Source organism: Sceloporus occidentalis, unplaced genomic scaffold (genome assembly GCF_023333645.1).
Source record: "Sceloporus occidentalis isolate IW3139 unplaced genomic scaffold, rSceOcc1.0.p SCAF_6, whole genome shotgun sequence".
Lineage (NCBI taxonomy): Eukaryota > Metazoa > Chordata > Lepidosauria > Squamata > Phrynosomatidae > Sceloporus > Sceloporus occidentalis.
This window is the reverse complement of record NW_028316986.1, coordinates 142,350,396-142,372,171: the sequence shown is the minus strand read 5'-3', so window position 1 is coordinate 142,372,171 and position 21,776 is coordinate 142,350,396. Positions and strand designations below refer to the sequence as shown.

The 21,776-nt window shown below is 42.0% G+C and overlaps 1 protein-coding gene across 1 annotated transcript in view; it reads right to left on the bottom strand.

Annotated features, from left to right (window-relative positions):
• Positions 1-2,422: 2,422 nt before the first annotated feature.
• The window catches only part of LOC149311477 (orexin receptor type 2-like), a 46,821-nt gene continuing 27,467 nt past the window's right edge, over positions 2,423-21,776 (bottom strand). Inside the window, exons 2-7 of the mRNA XM_089529510.1 lie at positions 18,500-18,678; positions 15,432-15,675; positions 8,845-8,960; positions 5,549-5,769; positions 3,231-3,352; positions 2,423-2,664 (exon numbers count right to left, since the gene is read on the bottom strand). Of these exons, the coding sequence (XP_089385636.1) occupies positions 2,423-2,664; positions 3,231-3,352; positions 5,549-5,769; positions 8,845-8,960; positions 15,432-15,675; positions 18,500-18,678 (1,124 nt within the window). The remainder of the gene's footprint in view (positions 2,665-3,230; positions 3,353-5,548; positions 5,770-8,844; positions 8,961-15,431; positions 15,676-18,499; positions 18,679-21,776) is intronic.

Below are 21,776 nucleotides of genomic sequence, written 5' to 3'. Positions count from 1 at the left end.
CAATTACTGTATGTCATAATACATCCGCTGTGCCTGAAGTGCTACAAGGCACTTGAATAAACTTGAGAAGCTGAATTCCTAAGTAACTTGGCCTTAAGTTCTCAGAGAAAGACAAACAAATTCCCTTCTCCCAATGTGGTCATAACACACTTAGCAAAACCTGAACTCATCCACTGAAATAAGCACAATTGCTGGTAGCTTGCTTCCACTAGGATTTCATATCCTCTCTCAATTTGAGAAGGAATGCTCTGCTCTCTTGTCATGTCATATAAATAAAACTGAGCCATAGTGTAAAGTTACATCTCTTATTCTCTTCTCTCTTACCAGTGGTAGCTAGGTATGTGGAAAGAGGATGATGACATTAGTGGTGGACTATAGTTCCCATTATCCTTAGCCAGTAGTCCCACTACATCTAGTAAACTCCAGGCTGAGGGAAGTTATATTATCCCATACATTCAGACTGCAACAAATTGTTCCATTGCCTTTGCTGGAACAGCCACTTATTTCCTCCAGTATCACTGAAGCCAGTCAACATTACATGGCAATAAGCATGCTCTTTCATTTAGACTTTTTTTTTTGGGGGGGGGGGGGGTAAACAGTTTGTGTACCTGCATATGTGTGCTTCTGCAAATGCTGGAGTTTCTCCAAGCCTGTTAGCCTTTCTCTTATGTTTGCCCACGGTGTTGTTTTGCCACCTGAAGAACCACAATTGAAGACTGAATTTTACACCTTTAGAACATGGATATCTGCAAAACAACTACGTTTCCTTATGCTGAAGGTGGGAAACAGGTTGTCCATATTCAGCACATGCTTTCCAAGGCCATTTTTTAGCACTGCAGTGGCCTCTCTCTACCTCTGGGTTTTTCCAACTTTCTAAGACTCCTTTGCAGAGTGGGAGTGCATCTGCTAGGTTGAAGAAAAAAAGCAATTTCCTGTCCATAAAACAGAGTCTAGAAAAATGGAAAATTGCATAGGACTGTGGGGTGTCTTTAGTGGGGGGAAACATTTAAAAATAGGGCACATACACAGAGAGAGATGCATCCTCCAAGGTCCAATGGCAGGCCTAAAGGGCTCCTCAACCATATCTATTTGGTCTTCCCTGCCCTTGTTGTTGTGTGCTTTCCAGTTGTTTCTGACTTATGGTGACCCTAAGGCAAACCTATCACAGGGTTTTATTGCAAAATTTGTTCAGTGGGGGTTCACTTTTTCTTTCCTCTAAGGCTGAGAGAACGTTACTTGCACAAGATCATCCAGAGTGCTTCCAGGGCTGAGCAGGCATTCAGTGCTCAACCCACTGTACCTGGCTCTTGCTGCCCTGCATGTTATACAGGAGAGTGAAAGGGACAAACAAGGACAAGTGGCCCAAAGTCCCATATTGGTTGCATTGACTGGAATCCTGTTAATCCAATAACATCCAAACAATAATAACTTTATTGGACCAACCAAAATGCACAATTACATGTTGCAAGCTTTCAAAGTCACACTGGCTTCCTCATCAGGCAAACGGGAGAAAGAAATTGAAGACGTTAGTCATAAGCCTGCATTTTCTGTTTCTGGTCTTAGTTCAGATGCTAGGGAGGGCTATCTGCAAGCTGGCACCTCCCCCTTTGGCCATGTGGACATTACATTTCTTTGGTTTTTGAAAATCTACCAGTGACCACATGGCCAAAAAGGGGGAGGTGCCAGCCTGAAGATAGGCTCCCTACCATCTGAACTAAGACCAGAAACAGAAAATGCAGGCCTATGACTAACATCTTCAATTTCTTTCTCCTGTTTGCCTGATGAAGAAGCCAGTGTGACTTCGAAAGCTTGCAACATGTAATTGTGCATTTTGGTTGGCCCAATAAAGACATCATTGTTTGGATGTTATTGGATTTGCTATATGGCCAACATGGCTACCCTTAGATGTTTTTTTGGAATCCTGTTAGTTAGTCCTTACTAGAATAGACCCACTGAAGCAATTGTTGGTGAGTCATCACAGAGGCAAATCTGATTAATCCAATGACTCTACTCCAGTCCAGACTAACAACCAGATATAGACCAATGTATTCTTCTACTGTTACATATCTACTTTGGTTATTTGCTGTGTTTTGAGACTTGTAGTGCAATGCTAGGTGCTGAACCTACACTTTATTGAGATGAACCAAACAGAAAACAGAAAACAAGACCAAGGAAGATATTTTAAAAAAATAATTTAACAACTTTTCCAAATGATGGCTTTTTTTTTTTTTTTACAGTTGAAAAGCGAATGCCATGAAAATCACATACACTTCTAAACAAAGCTGGAGTTTCTTTAAGAAAACAAATCCCGTATTTTCGTGTGGCTTTCAGTCAGTTCACAGTCTGATGTTCCAATTCAGTCTGTAGTGACCTGGTTCAGATTCTGCTGACAAAGCTGCTGATCAACCCAGAAGGAAGTAGGCTAGCAGGCGTGAATCGGTGCAGAGCCATTCACTGGCAGCGTGCTTACATTGGTCAGTGCAACATGCTCTGAGATCTTTGTTCCATGGTCAAAATGGCTGATTTGAGTGGTCAAGGATTTTCGGCTTTCAGTGTTTATCCGTCTTCTGACTCGCTGACCATGGTCGCAGGGGTGGTGGTGGTGGCGGCTAACACCAAAGCAGCAGCAAGAAAAAGCTGCTTTGAATTCTTCCCGGAACTTCCCTGTCAAGTCAAACACCACAGGCAACTTGAGAAATACAATATGCTTCGACAAACAATATGCTTCAACAAACAAAGCATGTGCAAAACGTATATCCTAAATTTCTTTTCGTTTTACAGGCCACTGATATAATTTGAAGAAAGCCACACGAGGCAAAAGGATGTGAAATGCTAAACAGACTATTTCAGGGTGCTTATATATTATTGTTCCCCCTCTCCTGGGTGGAAGGAATGTCTCATATTTAGGATCCTTGATGCTAGCAGTGAAAGTTTCATTTGATATTGTCCTCTGTTCACATCCCAGAACTGGGGGAATTTACTTCTTTGACTGGACCCCCTGAGAACCAGCGGCCTTGCTGGGTAAAAGATTCTGCAAGTTGTAGTCCAGAAAGTGACATTTTAAAGTTCCCTCAAGTTATAAAAGCCACTAGAGGACTAAGAGTTGAACATCTGTATTATTCCAGTGTCATATATGAATGAACATAAAAAGTTCTATAAATGAGTTTAATGAATTAGTTAATTCTAAGGCTTTCTGCATGGGATACACAAAAGGTAGCTGACTGACTTACCACTGAGAAAATTATAAATTATTGGATTTGCTGCACTGTTTGCATAGACAAGCCAGTGGGAGAAGGTAAACCAGGCATATACGCTTTCTCTGTCACTGGCATTGTTGAACATCCCAAATACCCTTACAAAAAGGGGAGAGAAAAAACAGAAAACATCTCAAATTAGCTTTGCTTTTTATAATGTGTAAAGATTTTTACATATTTTTTAAAATGCAGATGACAACAGGAACTTATGCACATACAGACAAAAGGAGTATGAAAACATCTTCGATAAATGATCCTATGGCTATAATCTGAGAAATTGTCTAGAAGCCTGGCTACAATTAGAATTAGAACCCTGTCTACAATTAGGTTGGGTTTGCATGGACCGGAATACTCTGTGAGCAACCCGGAGTATTTTGACTCCAAAGCTGCCTGGCCTCCCATACCCTTCATTCCCCCATAACTGTGGGCCCTCCATCGCAATGCTAGGCAACTGTTTGCAATGCGTCCTGAGGTGCTGATCAGCCCTGGCATTGTTGGCATTGTTCTGAGGTCTGTGTCACTCACATTGCTGGGTACCTTGTTTTGACCTCAGGTTTGGTGCTGAACTGACTGTACGTCATCTAGACAGTTTGCACCAGAACCAGGGATTGGGCTCTATGCCATCCAGACTAATCACGGGAAAGACGGTGTGTGTGTTTTATTTGGCCCATGCAGAAAGCACCCCAGAAAGTGATGGGTATTAGCATATACATCAGAATATTCAGCTTTTTGCAAAAGCTGTAGCTCCAGCGTGTATTCCAGGAAGAGAAACTTCAATGGAATAGGCTACTGAGCTGGCTGATACTGAACACCTTCCAGCCTCACCACACCATGACTCTGGAAAAAGTGCAGTCGCTTGCATAGTTCACAAGCAGGATTCTGGCCATCCAGAGATTCACTTGTAGTTCTCTTATATGAACCCAGGCCATTGTTGAAACAACATTAATCCTTGCACATGGTTGCAATTTCTTATTTAAAGTGGCACATTCAACTCACTGAGCTCCCTCTGCCTGTTAAACTGGAGTGCCCCCTGGTGTTTTTAAAAGGCACGCCAGCAGTCTTTTGGTGGTTCCTTCCTTTCACCTGGCACTTCCTTACCACCCAAATTGTCTTGCTTAGAGATGAGTCACCATGCTAAATGTATCACCTGAAAACATGTCAGGGATTTTAAATAATTCCATAAATGGGGTGTTGGCTTTTCAATGGGATTGTAACAGGTAGTCTTCCCTCACATACTTACACTGCTGTTACTGTTGTGGGGAAGGTCTCTACAGAATCAATGGGAGTGTTTTTCCTAACACATGGCAAACCTCCTTTGAACTAATCTTGTCAAGAAAATCCCATGATAGGGTCACTATACATCGGAAATTACTTGAAGGCACACAACAGCACTGCCAGGCAGAGGGGAATGCGCACATACTACTGTGGTCTGAACAAAAATTACTTCCCACATACCTCTGTTATTAATTCTTCCCTTCTCCAAGCTAAACATACCCAGTTCCCTAAGTTGTTCCTCATAGGGCACGGTTTAAAAACCTTTCACCATTTTGGTTGCCCTCCTCTGAACACACTTCAGCTTGTCAGTGTTCCTCTTGAATTGTGATGCTCAGAACTGGACATAGTATTCTGGATGAGGTCTGACCAAGGACCTTATTGCACACATTTTCCCCATTATGGGAATGGGAAGGGGACTCTCAAGGCCATGCACAACCAGGAAAAAACAGATTTTATCGCACAGCAAATCATCCTCAAAATGGCCCCATTCCATTCTGCGGCACCAAGCCTTCCCCATTCAGTGCTGAGCGGCGCCATTTTGCTCGGTCAGAAAACTTCGACCTGAACATTTAACACTCCTCAGCACTGAATGGGGGTGGCTTGGCGCACAGCTCTGGATGAAGGGATCTAAGATGTGGTTGCTTTTTAGGCCTTGGGGGCCTGCCTTGGGAAGAAAGGTGTGAAACAAAATCGATAAATAAATAAAACAAAAAATAAATACTGCCCGCCACTCAAAGGAGGCAGCACTGCACTTGATGGACAAATAGTCTGTTTTGTTACGAGAGAGCTATCTTCAGATGTCCATATCTTCCATGCACTTTTGGTGCTTTCACTTTTATTATACTACTACCATGGCTGTTAGATTATCTAACTGATTTACAGCTGCAAATCCAACCATAATTTCTTGGTTCTTTAATACAATGGCATCTGTTCCAAGACTGCTTCCCAAACACAACCAGTTGCTTGTAGACCAGAACATCCTGTACATTAGTTTTTCCCTCTTTGTATATAAAGATTACCTTTTCAGTATGTTGAGAATGCTAATTGGGAGATAACAGAGAGCAAAAACCAGGAGAACAACCATGAGCATACGTGCTGTTTTTCTTCTGGTTCGAATCTGTTTGATTTCAGCTGTCACAGCACTAATCCTCAAATTTGCTGACGTCCTTAGCCCTCGGGTCTGTGATCCAGACTGCAGCAACTTCGACTTTCTCTGAACCACTGATGAAGTTCCTGGAATCTGGCAGAGCACAGTAATTGGAATCTTAATTATTGCCATTTAGCACCAAGGGAAAATGTCGTACCCTATCTGAGCACCTGCAGTTACAAAGTTTTTAATCTTATACTGTTTAATCTTGTTTTAATGGGGGGTACTATGAATATATGGTTCTATTTTAACTTGTTGTATGCCACTTTGATTGCTTGGCAAAAAGCGGGATAGAAATAATTTTTTATTTATTATTATTTATTAGATTCTGTAAAAATAATAATACATACACACACACACACACACACACACACTGATTTGACTTTATATACAGCCACTTAATGATGGATAAAATGAAAGCAGTCCTTGCAAAGTCATTTTCGTTCCATTCATGCATTTCCATTTTGATTTTGAAACCCTTTGCATTACAATTAAGAACAATCTGAGAGGAGATGGCAACAAAGACATTGAGAGATCACGCATGGCCACATGGATGTTTTGTGAGGGAATGGCTGAAAGCACAATGGTGATAAGGGAAAGCAGACAAAATCTCCTAGCTCCAAACAGCCTATTTATTCATTATTTCTTCATAAATACAATTATGTAATTGTTTTATATGGCACCATATGTGCTGAACAAAAAGAAAACAATAACACAGACAGCTCTCCTAAAAGTCTACAACCCCCTTTAAGCAATACATATAGAGCAGGGGTAGGCAACCTGCGGCCCACGGGCCGGATGCGGCCCGGCGAGGCCTTGGGACCGGCCCCAGCCCGGTCCTGCCGCCAATTGCCACCGGGGCCTTTGGCGTCTTGCACAAGGGGCATGGTGGGGCAATTGTTTATAGAAGCCTCAGAAACATGCATTTATCTTAACATTTTTTTAAAAATCAGAAAATTTTTTCGCGTGTCCTCCATTTTTTATTTTAAAAGTGCTCTCCATTTGAAAATTTTGTCCTTCATTTGTCCCGTTTATTTATTTATTTAATTTTTAAAAAATTATTTAATTATTTATTTTTTGGCTTCGGCCCCCCCAGTTGTCTGAGGGACAGCAACCCGGCCCCCGGCTCAAAAGGGTTGCCTACCCCTGATATAGAGAAAGGAGGAGACTAATACACTGGTACCCCGGGATACGAACGCGCCGCGATACGAAAATCCCGGGATACGAAAAAAAAAAAATTAATTAATTATTTCCGGGTTACGAAGGTTTCCCCGGCTTGCGAAAAAAAGCCGGCGCTGTTTTAAATGGAGCCGCGGCGGAGCCGCGGCTTTTCCCCATTAGCGCCTATGGGGATTCGGCTAACGAAAGTCCCCCGGGTTACGAAAATGGCGCCGGAACGAATTAATTTCGTAACCCGGGGGACGAGTGTACAAATATTTTAAAATTCAATACAAATAGAAGTCATCCAACTTGTTTCCTGGCAGTAATGTACAAGGTCTTTTCCCTCTAGCTGACACCAGCTAATTAGACATATTTATGCCAGTGTATGGCACCATCAGGAGGCCAGCAGCCACCAGGTCTGATTATTGTGGTGGCTACAGTTCTTAGGCTGAATAGCCACATTAGATGAGTGCCAGTCGCAATGGTGTTTCATTTGCTCAACTGTATTGCAACACACTTTCAAGATATCTGCCTTGCCATATGAGGGAACTGTAAGAAAAATTAAAGAATGTCATATTGGAATCCATGCCATCTCCCGAAGAAGTTAGCTTTAAAATAACCAAAGTTTTACAGATCTGTTCTCAAAGGTGATCGGACTGAAATGTGGAAGCTATTAGTGGCCTAAAACATATTACTAGCTCTGATCAGAGTAGAGCTACTGAATCAATTGGATTTGCTAGTGTGTTGCGTCACTGTAGAACAATTCATTCAGCAAGCCGACTCTGTTGGTGTTTGTTTGATCATTTATGTCATTAATTTATACCCTGCCTTTTCTCCGCATGGGACCCAAGGTGGCTCACAACAAATTATAGTTAAAATCCTATTATACAAACTATATTGAAGGCACATTTAAAACGTAATTTAAAAAGAGAAAAGCAAAGGATATCACATTCAAACATCCTTCCAACACATGAGTTAAGAACCAAAGACCTGCTGGTGGAAAGAGAGCAGAGAGAGGCCCAACAGCCTGTTCCTCATGGGAGTGCCACTGTAGATAAAGCCACCAAAATGGTTTTCTCCCACATCCTCACCAAATATGCCTGTGATGGTGTAAGACCAAGAGAAAGAATGACGGTTTTAAAACTTGGCCAGGCTCTTGGGGGAGATACAGTCTGGACCCAACCTTTGTAGAGCTTCAAAGGTCATAATCAGCACTTTGAATCTCTTGGTGTTAATTGACAGGATTCCAGCTGATACATTTTATGCATACAAAAATAAAGTTTGCAAAGGTGAGGGCTAACTGATAAACATCTGAATGTGACTGAGCACAAAAATATGCCCTGTGGCTTGCACTGATGCTGACAACCAACAATGCCATGATCAAAGCATCAAATCACAGAAGATAAAAGGGTGCTAAGAGGATTTGCTGGGTCAATTCTCTTTAATGTGCGGCCTTGTTCACCTTGGCAACTACACTTGAAAAACACAGATGTGTTATTTTCCATGAGTGGTTATAGTAAGGACTCCAGCTAATGCATTTAATTTAGTATCAAGAGGAAACAAGCAAAAGTCTCAATACAGAAGTGTAATGCATATGGTTCAGAGATGTCAATATCACTTCTTTGTCTATATCCTTGGAGATTTTTCAGTTTCTCTTATCACTGCTTCACTTGTATATAACTGTTGCAAACGTGAAGAAAACAAGCTCATCTTGGCAGGGAGTACCATTTTTCCAATCTTCAGACTAATCATTAGATACCTAGACTAAGGGCGTGTAGATAAGATGTGCGTGTTTACTCAGCTTTGCAATCTTGATTCATGTGCTTTGATGGGTGTGGACAGAAGGATATCTTTCTGCAACAAAATACGTTTTCTCTGAGATGTAAATATTATTATTCTAGTCTGTGCCATTCATGCAATTGTACCTGTCACTGAAATACATAAATATTTTGGCATTCAGGAGACAACATGGGTCACATAAAGAGACATCAGAGCAAAAGAACTTACCTGTCGGCACCACAGCTTTTGAAATATCTGTAAATAGGCCAGTCCCATAAGACACAGGGGAGCCATGTATGTTACCAAGAAAAAACAGGTGTGATACAGTTTGGGATAGATTTCCGCTGAAAAGAAATTCAAAACATTCATAAATAATGTTTCTTGATGCCCTCTATGCTTGCTTGTTCATACTTACTTTTTATTTCATTTATTAATCAAAATCTTTATATCTTGCCCCATATCCAAAGACTTCTAAGCAGTTTAAAATAAAATCAGTTTTATTATTAATGCAGTGTTAATGCACCGTCCAAATTTATTCAGTTAGTTCAGACTATCATGCCAGTAAGCCATTGGGCTGAGCACATCATCCCATTTTTCTCTTCATGGAGTGATCAAGACAGAAAGTCTCCAACTGACCGCTGTCTAATCTGAGAAAGTCAGCTTCAGATGGTGGTTTAATAGCCACACTTGCTAGTGGTGACACCTATAATGAGTGATTATGTCTTTCAGTGAAGTGCATCAGAACAAGCTGGGAGCCAGGAAGGTGGGATGTTTGAGATGTTCTCATTGGGTACATAAGAATATGCCTTATTAAGAACAGAGCTTGCATAGTTACTCCCAGAATTTTCTAGTCACTATGACTGCTGCCTATACTGCAGTTCAATAAAGTATTTTTTCCAGATTCTGACTATGGTGCGATACAGACCAACCCAAAGGGGCAGCCTGCTGGTGGCCTATTTTCCTCCAGAGGGAAGACGCAGCCGCCAAACTGCACGGCTTCCCTCCAGAGTAAAAAGAACCCAGTATTTCCAAGTACTTTTTATGGCACCGGAGTGACGCCGCCAGACTGTGCTAAGGTTAGGAAAAGTGTGGTTGGTGCGCGGTCCCTATCCCTAAAATTGGCACCAGCATGGTGCATTTGGCTCGCCTGTTCCTGGCCTATGAGTCACATCACTGACCCATCTACTGCAAGAATTGCATGCATGCATTGGCTGTAATACCATTGGTGTCATACACTTCCGTAGGCTCCCTAATGAAAGTAATTGCACATTTTTGTCTGATGCAGGTCTGCACTCAGTTCAAGGCTGAGAAAGCAGAGTTGTACATATGAATGCACTTTCTCAGCCAATGCATATCCATCTGCCCCAGCTGAAATTTGTGGTAGTACTCCTTTGCTTGTGCATTTGATTGCACATTTGGGTGTGCAACACTATCATTCAACACAAGGGTTGTATATCACAATCAAAAGAAGCAGGAACTGGGAAGCATCCAATGAAATCTATAGAAGAAACTGGAGACATCTCAAGATGCTTGAAAGATGCTTGATTTGTTAATTTTTTTAAAAGCCCAACATATTATACATTGTGTATAAGCTTTTTCAATGTTAGGGTTAGGACTAGTGTTAGGGTTATTTCTGAACTTTGATTCTAAAAAGCACCCAAAGAGTATACCTTTAAGAGTATACATAGGCCAAAATGCATTGGACTTTTCTTCTAAACCAATAAAACAACCATATTTTGTGCTTCTTACTACACAACTCCAGTCTAGAATCTTGGCTACTGAGAGCAACTCTCCAAGGTTTCAGAATGGAGTCTTTCCTCCTCCTCCTTAGAGATCCCAGGAGATTGCACCTGAGATTGCCTAAGAAATATGTTTTGCTATTGATCTCCAGTTCTTCCCTTAACTGATTGGTTTGAAGACTGGACGGGGTATCTCTTCATTTGTAAAAGACTTGCCTCTCCAGCAATATCCAAGTATGTATGGCTGTGGACTTCTTCCAGCTTTATAATTAGCTTCAGGTATCTAGTACTGCAGCTTTGGTATATTCAGGATTCATTTCTAACATTCTAGTGTGCATAATATTTAGTTTAAATTATTAAAGAATGTCGTGCAAATGAGAGGTGTTCTAGCAGCTATGCTCCAGTAATTCAGATGCTGGCACGTTATCCCTAGCTGCCCAATAGTAGAATAGAACAAATCATCACAGCATGTTTTACTGCCCAATTAGTGAGTGAATAGCAAACCTGAATAGAATTATCTGGCTCATTAAGGCAAGCATAAGAATTCTGTAGTTGCTGTAATTCCATACAAAAATACAGGAGCAAAATTAAACACAAGGCTGGCCTACAACAGCCAACAACAGTAGAATCCTTAACAAATATGATCCCAAACAAGTATGGGGTGAAATAGGTTTTTCACTGGAATTACTCAGAGCATAATTCTGAAAAGTGATTACAGGCTATTAATTCTATTACCAGCAGAACAGAAACTCTGCTTCATAAAAGAATATCTTGAAATGTTGCAATTCTACCTATGCTACCCCCAAAAAACTTCTGCTGCTAGCTACTTCCAAACTGACCCTGTAGGCATGTTTTATGAAGGCAATGGTATAAAATGAAAGATCAAGTTACGAAGGCCAGATGTTGCAAAACAATTTTTTAAAGTAAGTAGATAAATTATAGCTTGAAGATATCCAAAACTGTCCGTTAATACAGTGGGTCCTCGTCATATGCGGATCCATTTTGGATCCCCCCGCATATGCCAAAATCCATATATGCTGAAGTCCCATCGACCTCAATGGTGGCACGGCCACATGGCTGCATGACCATTGGGGATAATGGGACTTTGCCTCCCCAGCAACCCAAAGCCTACCTTGCCTTCCTTTCCTCCTCCTCCAACTCTTTCTCCTTCTGTTGGTGGGGCCTGGAGGGCAGGAAGCAGAATGGCGGAGCCTCAGTGGGTCTGGAGCCAAAATGGGCCAAGAGGTAACCCAGATGGGCTCCAGAGCACCCCCAGGAATGGGCACTGAAGTCTGAAAAGCCAGTAACCTCCCAATTCTGCCTGGAGCTGAAACGGGCTGCGAGGTCATCCAGATGGATCCCAGAGCACCCCCAGGTATGCACTCTGGAGCACCACCCTTGGCCTTCCTTCCATCAAAAGGCTTTATCACACAGGCCCCTGGAACGGTTTAGAAGCATTCTTGAAAATCATCCCCTCTGGGTTGCATCCGAAATGTGATGGGAACTTCTGGCGGTGGCAGCGGCGTTCTCCTGTGCAGTAAACAGTGTTCTTTGCTGCCTCTCATTTCCTTCACACCCCCTTTTGTAACGCGACAGACCCGTTCCAGGCCCTGTGAGATAAGCTTACAAGTCTTCTTTCCAGCCAAGGGATACCCAAGCCTTACGGTTCCTGCTGCCTCTGTCAGGCCTGGACAAGCATGTGACCACTGAGGCTGTCAGAGGGGCTCGTCCAGGCCTGATGGAAGCAGCAGGAACCGTAAAGCTTGGGCCTCCCTTGGCTGGAAAGGAAACCTGGATGGAAGGAAGCTCCGAGGGCAGCGCTCCAGAGTGCATTCCTGGGGGTGCTCTGGGGCTCATCTGGATGACTTCGTGGCCTGTTTCAGTTCCAGACCTGCTGAGGCTCCCCTGTTCCACTTCCTGCCCTCCAGGTCTCACCATGCTCTCCGGAGTGCTGCCCCCGGAACTTCCTTCCATCCAGGTCTTCCTTCCACTTGCATGGTGGAAGAAGACACGGGAATCTTCTGAAGTCACCCATTATATATGAAGAAGTAATGCCTACTATTAAATGGTTTAAAAGAAATAAAGCACCAGGGCATGATGAATGAATTCTGGTTAGAAGCTAATGGGTTGGAGATGAAACCAGGAGGGTCCTGGAAGGTTGGAAAGCTTCTACAGTGGAGTCTGGAGTAGAAGGATCAGAACCAAAACATCAGAGGACCATTTGCAGAGAAATTGGCTTTTCAGACTTCATCAGTATTCATGAATTACCAGCTGTCATTATCTGCTGTTGTAAAAATTTTCTCATTTCATCTGTTTTCTTCCCATGTACTGGGTCAGAAGAACTGGTTTTGTTCCTAGTGCCTGGGCCCAATGTGCATACATCTACTGCTCATACAAAGGGACATTCCGTAAATGCCTAGGCCTGAAAAGGATGAGACCTTCCTTAATGAGATTTACATCTCAGGGAATCACAGCTGTAATTGAAATTTTACTGCAGGAGAAATTACAATTATCTGAAGTATTTGAGCTCTCAGTGTGGCAGGATTGGAGGGGAGGGGGAGGGGGAATCTCATAAAGCGCCGCCGCTGCCACCTGCCTATGTGGTGACCTTCAGGCAGCCTAGGGCAAGCATGATTGCAACATTTATTACAACAGCCTTTTGGGAGGTTTATAGTTTCTAATTTAACAACTTAACTTGAAAAAAAGAAGGAAAAAATCATAGAAGCAGCCCAAGCTTTGACCCAGCTGATGATGGATCAGGATGGATATAGAACTAGTCTCTTCCTTTGAAGTGGAGGTAAGGAAAGCATTTGGAATCAGGACATCAAAGAGAAAACCCCAGGCACATATTTCTCATGACAGCCACTTAAGGATCTTTGCTCTTGAAGTAAAATGAAAGATTCCACCTATGTCCACAATTACACCTGACTGACAGGAGGAGAAAGCAGGAGGGAGACTTGACCGCCTCCATGCCAAGGGCAGCAAATCCTTCTGTATTGGCTGCTGAGGACAAACAAGAGTGGACAAGGCGAAGCCCTGGGCCCACATGTGCTCCCCTCCCAGGGTTGTGTTTGTGGCATTTGATACTTTTACAATCCCCAGTCTGACCTCTATCTCACAAAAAAAAAGAGGGTGAAATTTTATTCCTCCAGGTGCAGTAATTTACCTTTCAGTAAGTTGCATTTTTAACATAAAAATGCCCATCTTTGAGAACCAAAAGTACATTTTCAATTATTTTAGGTTTTTTTTTTTGTAGCACATACAACCCAACACAATAAATATGTGGGTCCTGTGCATGCCCCAATAGCCCACTTTTGACTTTTTAAAACAATGGGTGGCTTTTATGTGACACGATTAATCCTCTAATTCTGACCAGATCTTGGACTTGCCGAGGAGTGGTGTGTAAGAAATAACTAGTGACAAATAAATATCAATTTGTAATTAATTGTTACAGTATTAATCGATAACTTCACTAGTTTGGTTCCCTTTGGAGTTACAGTATAAGGATGTGTGGCTTACTATTTAGGTATTTCCTTGTACCACAGGTGAGCAGTTTTGTGGTAGTGTGATATTTGGTTCTAGTTTTGCAAACATAAAAGTCAGTAACTACTTTTAGGGGTGTTAGGCTGTGAATGTAACTGAAAGTATCTTTCCAAGCTCTGGTGGAGCTGCTGATGAAGATGCTATGGGTTCACAAGGCGGTGCTGAGTGTGTAACTGTGGACTCATTTGGCCCAATTAAATCCCCAGCCTGAAGTCACTGCTCCCCCTCTGCACTCTCAGAAGGAGCACGAGATGGGAGCTTCAAAGGGGACCAAAGCATAGTTATCTGACTTTGCAAGAACCATCTGAATAGTGAGTTTGGGAGTGAGATGATTCATCAAGAAGTATTGGCTAAGAGCATTCAGATTTGCTTTCTTTCTTTCCATTCCAGTGCTAAGATGGAAGAGGAGAGTGAGGGACACTTTGCTGATTTCAGCACCCAGCTGCCTCTTGAAGCACCAGCAGAGTGCACCCAGTTTTGCTCCCTCTTGCCTTCCCCAAAATACTTGGAGCTGAGGGAGAACTAACTTACTACTCCAAATGGGTTCCCTACCCCACTATGCTTACAGCTGTAGATATTTGCATGGCTATAGGAGTCTCTGTTTTCCAAGATTCTGTGACAAATCATGGCAGCCTCTTCCCATCAGTGTATTTTGCAACCCCATGAAGTTGTAATCCCACAGCTGACAACTTCCCACAGACAAGTGGGAATGGGATGCCAAACATCTGAACTTGACTGAAGAATTGTTACAGACTGAAACTTGTTTGACCACCACAGCAAAACAAAAGTTAAATACTGAAACAGGGAAGATTAGCCATCAGTGAACTTCGCTGGCAAGGGCATTCCAAAGTTGTGTTGCAACCATCCAAAAGGCCCTATCTTCAGCTCTCACTCCTGACAGTCATAGGTCCCAAAGGTGGGATTCTAAGGTTGATCTTAATAAATGGACTACTGGCAAGCTCGCATGAAAGAAGACAGCCTTAAAACTTCACCAGCCTGTGTGAGCAGCTATCCACATTCTTGGCTGCTTTCCTGGACAGCTCTTGAGATTCCCAAATTTTAGGCCATATGAAAAAAACTCTGAGACAGAGAGCCCTTGAATGAACAGTAAGAAGAAATATGCTCCTATGTGTCACCTATGAAAACTGCTTTGCACATTAGGGATCAGAGACAGTGAAAGGCAATTAAGTATCACACAAGCTTATGCAAATGAGCAGTTTTATCAACACCCAATAACAGTATTGGAGACAGTAGGTTTGTAAAATATACACACTGAAATATTACTAGTACACTGACACTAGTGGTTGCACTTTTTTCAAGGTCACAGAGGAATGCTATAGGGTTGCAAAGAAAAACTTGCATCCCCCAGTGGCCTATTTCTCCCACACCTTACTTCTTCCACAGTCTTATACCCATGCTCTTTTCCCTCTTCCTGGCAAACTCCAACAAGTAGTGGCCCAATAGCATTCTAGCCAAGGCTTTTCTTCCATAATAGCAGTGGTAAATTCCAGGCTTAGGACGAACCCTACTCACCTCCCCAGTGCTCATCGCAGACAGTAAATAAGATGGTTTTGTTGGCTAATGCCGGAAACGCACTGCTGCACTCCATGACAATGGCCTGGGGAATCATTATTATGCAGGACACAATCCAGATAATGATGATGCTGTTCCGAGCCCGTTTGGCTGTACTTTTGAACATCAAAGGATGACAAATTGCATACCATCGATCCAATGCAATGCAACTGAGAGTCAGCACAGAAACAGAGACTGACACAGTCTAAAAAGGGAAAAGAAACATCAAAGCATCATATATACGTAACTCATGCAAAAAGATTTTGGCTTTTACATCACCATCCAGAATATATTAATTGCAGTTAAGTCAGTGAAACTAAGGAAAGCAGACATAATGCCTAAATCTTAGAAAGAACAGATGATAGACGTAGAACTTGGAAAAGTAATTTTTTTTTTTGCAAACCCTAGACCCCCCACCCCACCTTCAGCCAGTGCAGCCACTGGACATTCTGCCTTGGGGGATAGTGAGAGGTGCCATCTGAGAAAGTATTTTTTTCCAAGCTCTAGATACATCTGTACCTGTATGGCTTTGGGCTGTAAACAGGAAACTAAGAGAATACAACAAGAGAAAGGGACGTTCTAAGGAAAGTGCTGGACACAAATCCTTTCTCCTTCCCATGTCAGCTTTCCATGTGCAGGGATTTTTTGTTTGTTTGTTTGTTTGTTTGTTTGTTTGTTTGTTTTCGAAGGGGTGGAGGAGGAGGGGAAGGAGAAGGTAAAGACAAGCAGCATACCACATGAGCGTCTGTGTGTGGTCTAAAGAAGCATAGCCCAGAAAATAGGCTTATCCTTCACTTGTCTTGAGGTGTTAGATGTGATTAAAAGCTAAACAGCATGCTATTTTAAATATGTGCCGTGCAGATCAAGTTATCTTTCTTTCTTTCCTTTTTACCTTTGAATAAGTGAGTGTTGCCTTGATCTGGATTAGAGCCATCATGCAACAACACAGGAGGTTTAAAACACCTCCTCCACTTGGTTTGCATTTCAAAACTTATCAGATCTGTCTCTGTCTCTGTCTCTGTCTCTTTCTCTTTCTCTCTCTCTCTCACACACACATATATGGGGGGGGGGGGAACAGATAGATGGACAGACTGACTGACTGACTAAAAATCAAAAAATGCTTTTTTGGTACCAACAAAATTCCTGCAGTTGAGCTTTTATTCTTTTGCTACTTTTTAACAGTAATGCAACGAGAAGAGATTGAATTATGACATTTGTTTGCAGTCAGGGTTTAGCCAAGATACTCTGTTGCCCAAGGCAAGGGACACTACTGTTTCTTGCCACTCCATTAACAGAATTCATTAACCCCATTAACAGGTATCCACTTGACTGCAAACCTTTCAATCTCCTTGGATCCTGTGCAAGCAGAAATGCAGGACAGAAATAAAATCAATACAATAATAATAATAATAATAATAATAATAATAATAATAATACAGATTTATTTGTATGCTGCCCAATCACGGGGAATCCAGACGGCTAACAGCAGTAAGAAAATACAATATAGAAAATACAATATGATACAAATAATCCCTTCCCAATCCTCTGACCAATACCTAAACAAAACAAAATCAATAAACAATATAAATACAATAGCAATCAAATGAAAATATAAAAGCATTATAAATATCAGTGAGAAAGTGTTGGCAGTGGGGTAGCTTAGGGGCAAAGGGCAGACCTGTCTGGGGTTGTGAAGTCAGTGTTTTCCTGTTTCCTGAGATTTCAGGTGTAAATCCTGAAGCCAGAGGATGGGTTGCACAGCCCAAGTAAGAAAAGGTGAAGAGGGCCTACTACTTCCGTTCCAGACGATTGTGGAAATAGGTGTGACAGGTATCTGAATTAATATGACCACTATTTGGTAAATCTAGCAAATAAGGTATATAGCAGAGCTGTAGGGGGAGTGTTTTATGGTTGAGCAGACAGCAATAGGTGCCCAGCAGTTATAGGTGTGCTAAAGAACTGAGAAAGCATAGCACTTCCTTCAGATTTCGACTGTCATCCAGAGATGTGGTAACTCTACAGTCCATCTCTCTCTTTCAGCCCCTTGCTGCATTTGCCACTTCAGTTTCTCGCCTGGTAGGGATGCTCCTGTTTGCAATGCACATTATGAATACAGCTGTACGAACAGAGTTCCCGATTGCATGAAGACCTTGATACACATTGAACACTGCACATAGAGGAACCCCAATTGGCACATTCAGCTAAATCAGCGCTTCCCAAACATTTGGTCCTCCAAATGTTTTGGATTTCAGTTCCTAAAATTCCTTACTGTTGGCCTAGCTGGCTGGGCTTCTGGGAGTTGAAGTTCAAAACACTTGGAGGTCCAAAGTTTGGGAACCATTGAGCTAAAGTCACTGCCACTGTTGTTTAGCAAGGCCAGCTAAACTTGGTATTTCCTGAATTCATCACTGATTTGTGTGAAAAAGGGATCAGACCGAGAGGGACAATCCTATGTCCTTCTCTTCCTCCTCTCACAATTGGAAACTCTCCTGCCTCAAATTCACATGTGCATCAGTCTACTCCACACACAAGATATCTCATGTTAAGAATACATACATATTCATATTAGCTCATTCTCTGTAAGTGCCTAACAGAGGCAGTTGTGGTATTTACAGTACTATCTTACAATATGATTTCATTTGAATTCACAAATGAAACAATAAGCTTTTAAAAGAACAATACTGTACTATTGCAATTTTTAAAACAGTCTTTGCATGATCCAATGTGAGACAGCAGTCAAAATACTGGACCAGAAGTTAGGAGGTTCAGGTTCAAAGCCTCATCAAGCCATGAAATTCACTTGGGTCATTCAGGTTTTTTTCAGTCTGTCCTACTTTACAGGGTTGTTGTTTGCATAAAGCAGGGATAAGAAAAGCCATGTACTCTATGCTGCCTTGAGCTCAATGGGAAAAAGGTAGAATATAAATTAATAATACAATAATTGAATAAATAATGCAGTAACCTAATCATAGCTTCCATAACACACTCTCTTTTTAAAAAATGTATAATCCAAACCTAGCAGTCAATACCTGTAGATAAGGAATCCCCTTGCAAAGGCCATCACCAAGGAACCAGGTCTCTGTGATATCCACCAGTAAAGTTGCTGGAAGACAAGTGATGGCGACAAGGACATCAGCCAGGGAGAGGTTTACTATGAAGTAATTGGTAACTGTTCTCATGTGATGGTTTTTCCATACTGCAACACAAACTGTATTGGCAGAGAAGAGTCAGTATAGTGAAAGAAACATTGAGAAACAGCCAGCCAGAGAAAAGCAAGGATCTTGGAGCAGGAGGTGTGGCTAGCAAACACATGCCATTTTGAATAAGACTCATAACTAAAGTGTTCCCGCTAATACATGTCTGTTAGAAGGTTTCGGTGCTGCACAATTATGACACTTTAACACCACTGTAACTGCTGAGATGTCATCATACAGAAGAATGAGCAAAGTGTGTCTTTCCATATACTTTTGAGCTGCAATTTTCAGTTTTCATCTTACCTGTGCACTGTTTTGGGTCCCATATTAGAAGAAAAGTGGGGAGTTAAATCAGTCAATCTATCCATCTGTACATCCCTGGCCAGCACAGAAAATGCTGCAGGATGCTGTAATAACATGTAGAAGGCCACACTTTGGCCTTCTACTCCTGTCCTATGAAATCCTAGTATTTGTAGCACTAAAGAGCTTTAGCTCTGTAATTCAAAGAAGTGATGTGGAACTCTCTAGCAAATAACCCAAAATCCCCAACTAAATTACAAACCTCAGGATCTTATATGACAGGGCCTAGTGTTAAAACTGTGTGGTGTGGAGATGAGTGCCCTTATGAAAATGAGGTGACTCAGATTTTTCTTGCCTTTCTTTCACTGGGTTCACTAGGCCAGTTTCTGTGCTCGGGGCTGTGACAAAACATGGGTGCAGGGTGGATTAACTACTTAGGGTGCCAAGTCTATAGGCTATTTCAGCAGTAGACAGCAAATGCCTACATAGGTCTTCCTCAACTTGGCACTCTCCAGATGTGTTGGAGTACAATTCTCATAATCCCACAGGCAATATAGTTGGAGGTAGGATCATTTGAGTTGCAGCTGAATATAATGGAAAGGTTAACATAATAGAAATCTAGGCCCAGTTATTGAAGGCTGGTCTGTATTTTGGGAGGAGGCAGATTTGCAGCTTGTCAGATCTATGGAATTCCCACCAATTGCAGAGGACCTGAGTGAGGTTCCTTGTTTCCATAGGATGCCTGACCAATATTACAGCCATAAGGGGACAGAAAATGGAACTGAGAATGTGCTACCTTGGGTTGTATTTGCTCATTGAATCTAAGGGTGCATCTACACTGATAGGAATGTCCAGGTTACCTTGATCCACAATGACCATGGGTTTGTCTACACACAGCAAGGCAAGTTTGGTACAAACTGTTCAAACAGTTCTCCTGTTTGAATACACATTGGTGTGAGAAATCACAGTATGCTCTGCCCCAATACATGTGAAAATGCATATTTCTGAATTCCCCCTCAGCCTCATACCAACATTGCTATGGAGCACAGTCCACACATGCATATAAATATCTGCATGTTCCACTCACACCTGACATTGATGCCCACTCCCCCCCCCCTTCAGACTAAAGTCCTGAGGTGATGAAAAGCCCCAGATTCAGCTCCAGTCACCTCATACATCATTTGGACAGCATGCTGTGAAAACTACGTAAGATAATTTTATTTGGCCTTTGTAGATGCACTCTAGGTCTGTTATCAACCTCTTATCCAGCCCAGCTCCCTGCTTCCTACAGAGGTCAAACAAGTACCCACAAGCTCTGTAGCTATGTGCAGGTGTCCATATTTTGTTTTTACAAGTGTAAAAAGTGAGATGGCACCATGCAACATCTCCACATACTCAGCTCTTCTGTAGATCTTTGCACACTGAGCACAAAGCTCTACTTTGGAGGACAGTGTTTGAAAGTGCCTTCAGCTCAATACACTTACAAATTTTCCCATGACTGGAAACCCTAATAAGATGAGATTCTTCATCCTGGGGAAGCCAATATGGATCCCATAATGGGATGAAGGCAAGAGATAAATTAAATAAACAATTATAAATATAAATGTAAAAGACTTTAAGTGCATTCAGTGAAATGTAGCCCAAGCTTTCTTGCTGGCATTAATACTAAATGGATAGAGATCTTTAGAGGTGCTTGTACACCTGAGGGTTCATGGGCAGGGTTGGTGCATACCATAGCTTTAAGCTGTGCCTACTATGTCATTCCACTTTTTCAGCTGCTTTCATAATGCCCCAGTTTCTCTCTGCTTCTCCCATTCTCTCCCTCTATCCTTGGCTTATTTCATTTGCTGCAACCTGAGTCCAAAATGTAAAAATAGTCTGCACTCCACTACCGTTTACTCTTTACATTAGTAAAATAACTGCACTCTTGCTTATCCACTCAGGAGCAGGGAGAGGGGAAGAGGGGTGGATTCTTGACTTTCTCAGTAGGCTGAGGCAAAAGCAAACAGCGGAGCCTCTTCTAGTTCTCATGCAACACTTTTGCCCTCTTGATCACACTACAGTGTTGCTTAGCCACATGCGTCCCGATTTTCATCTGTTCAGGTGGCATAATCTTTGGTTGGTAACCTTATATGTCTTCCCAGACCTTGGAAATAATCAGCTGTAAGCAATGTGGTTACCAGCAAGTAATTACAGTACTTGAAGGGGGGGGGGGGGGATACTGAAAAAGTGGAATGAAGCCATATGTAATGAGCAAGAGTGCAGTTATTTTGCTGATGTAAAGAGCAATGGTTTCTAGTTGCTTGCCAAAATTATTATGTAAAATGGTTTTAGAGGCCTTTTCACAGTAATGGTGAGGGATATTGGTAGCTGCAGTACAGGAACATCAATTAAGCTATTTCTTCCCCATTTCTGAGATGGCCACTTGATGTCATATGTTCAACCCAATAGGGAAACTTGCTACTGACTAATATCTTCAGTGAGTATCTGACTCTGCCCTTAGCTAGCCCTTCCTTGAAGAGTCCCAATGCATTAAGTTTTCAAAGATGTGAGTAGCTAACAAAGCCAAAAGAAATGAAATTTCTCACAGATTCCTGCTAAAACTTCACTTCTGTGCTAGAAAGTTAAAGAAAAAGAAATGTTATACAGCATTTCCAGGTCAGCCCCTTTCTGCAATGGCAACTCCTTCTGAAGAAATTTCCCAAGAAAACCCTATGATAGGCTTGCCTTAGGGTCACCATAAGTCAAAAACTACTTGAAGCCACATAACAACAACAACAACAACAACAACAAAAACAACAACTCTTTTGGC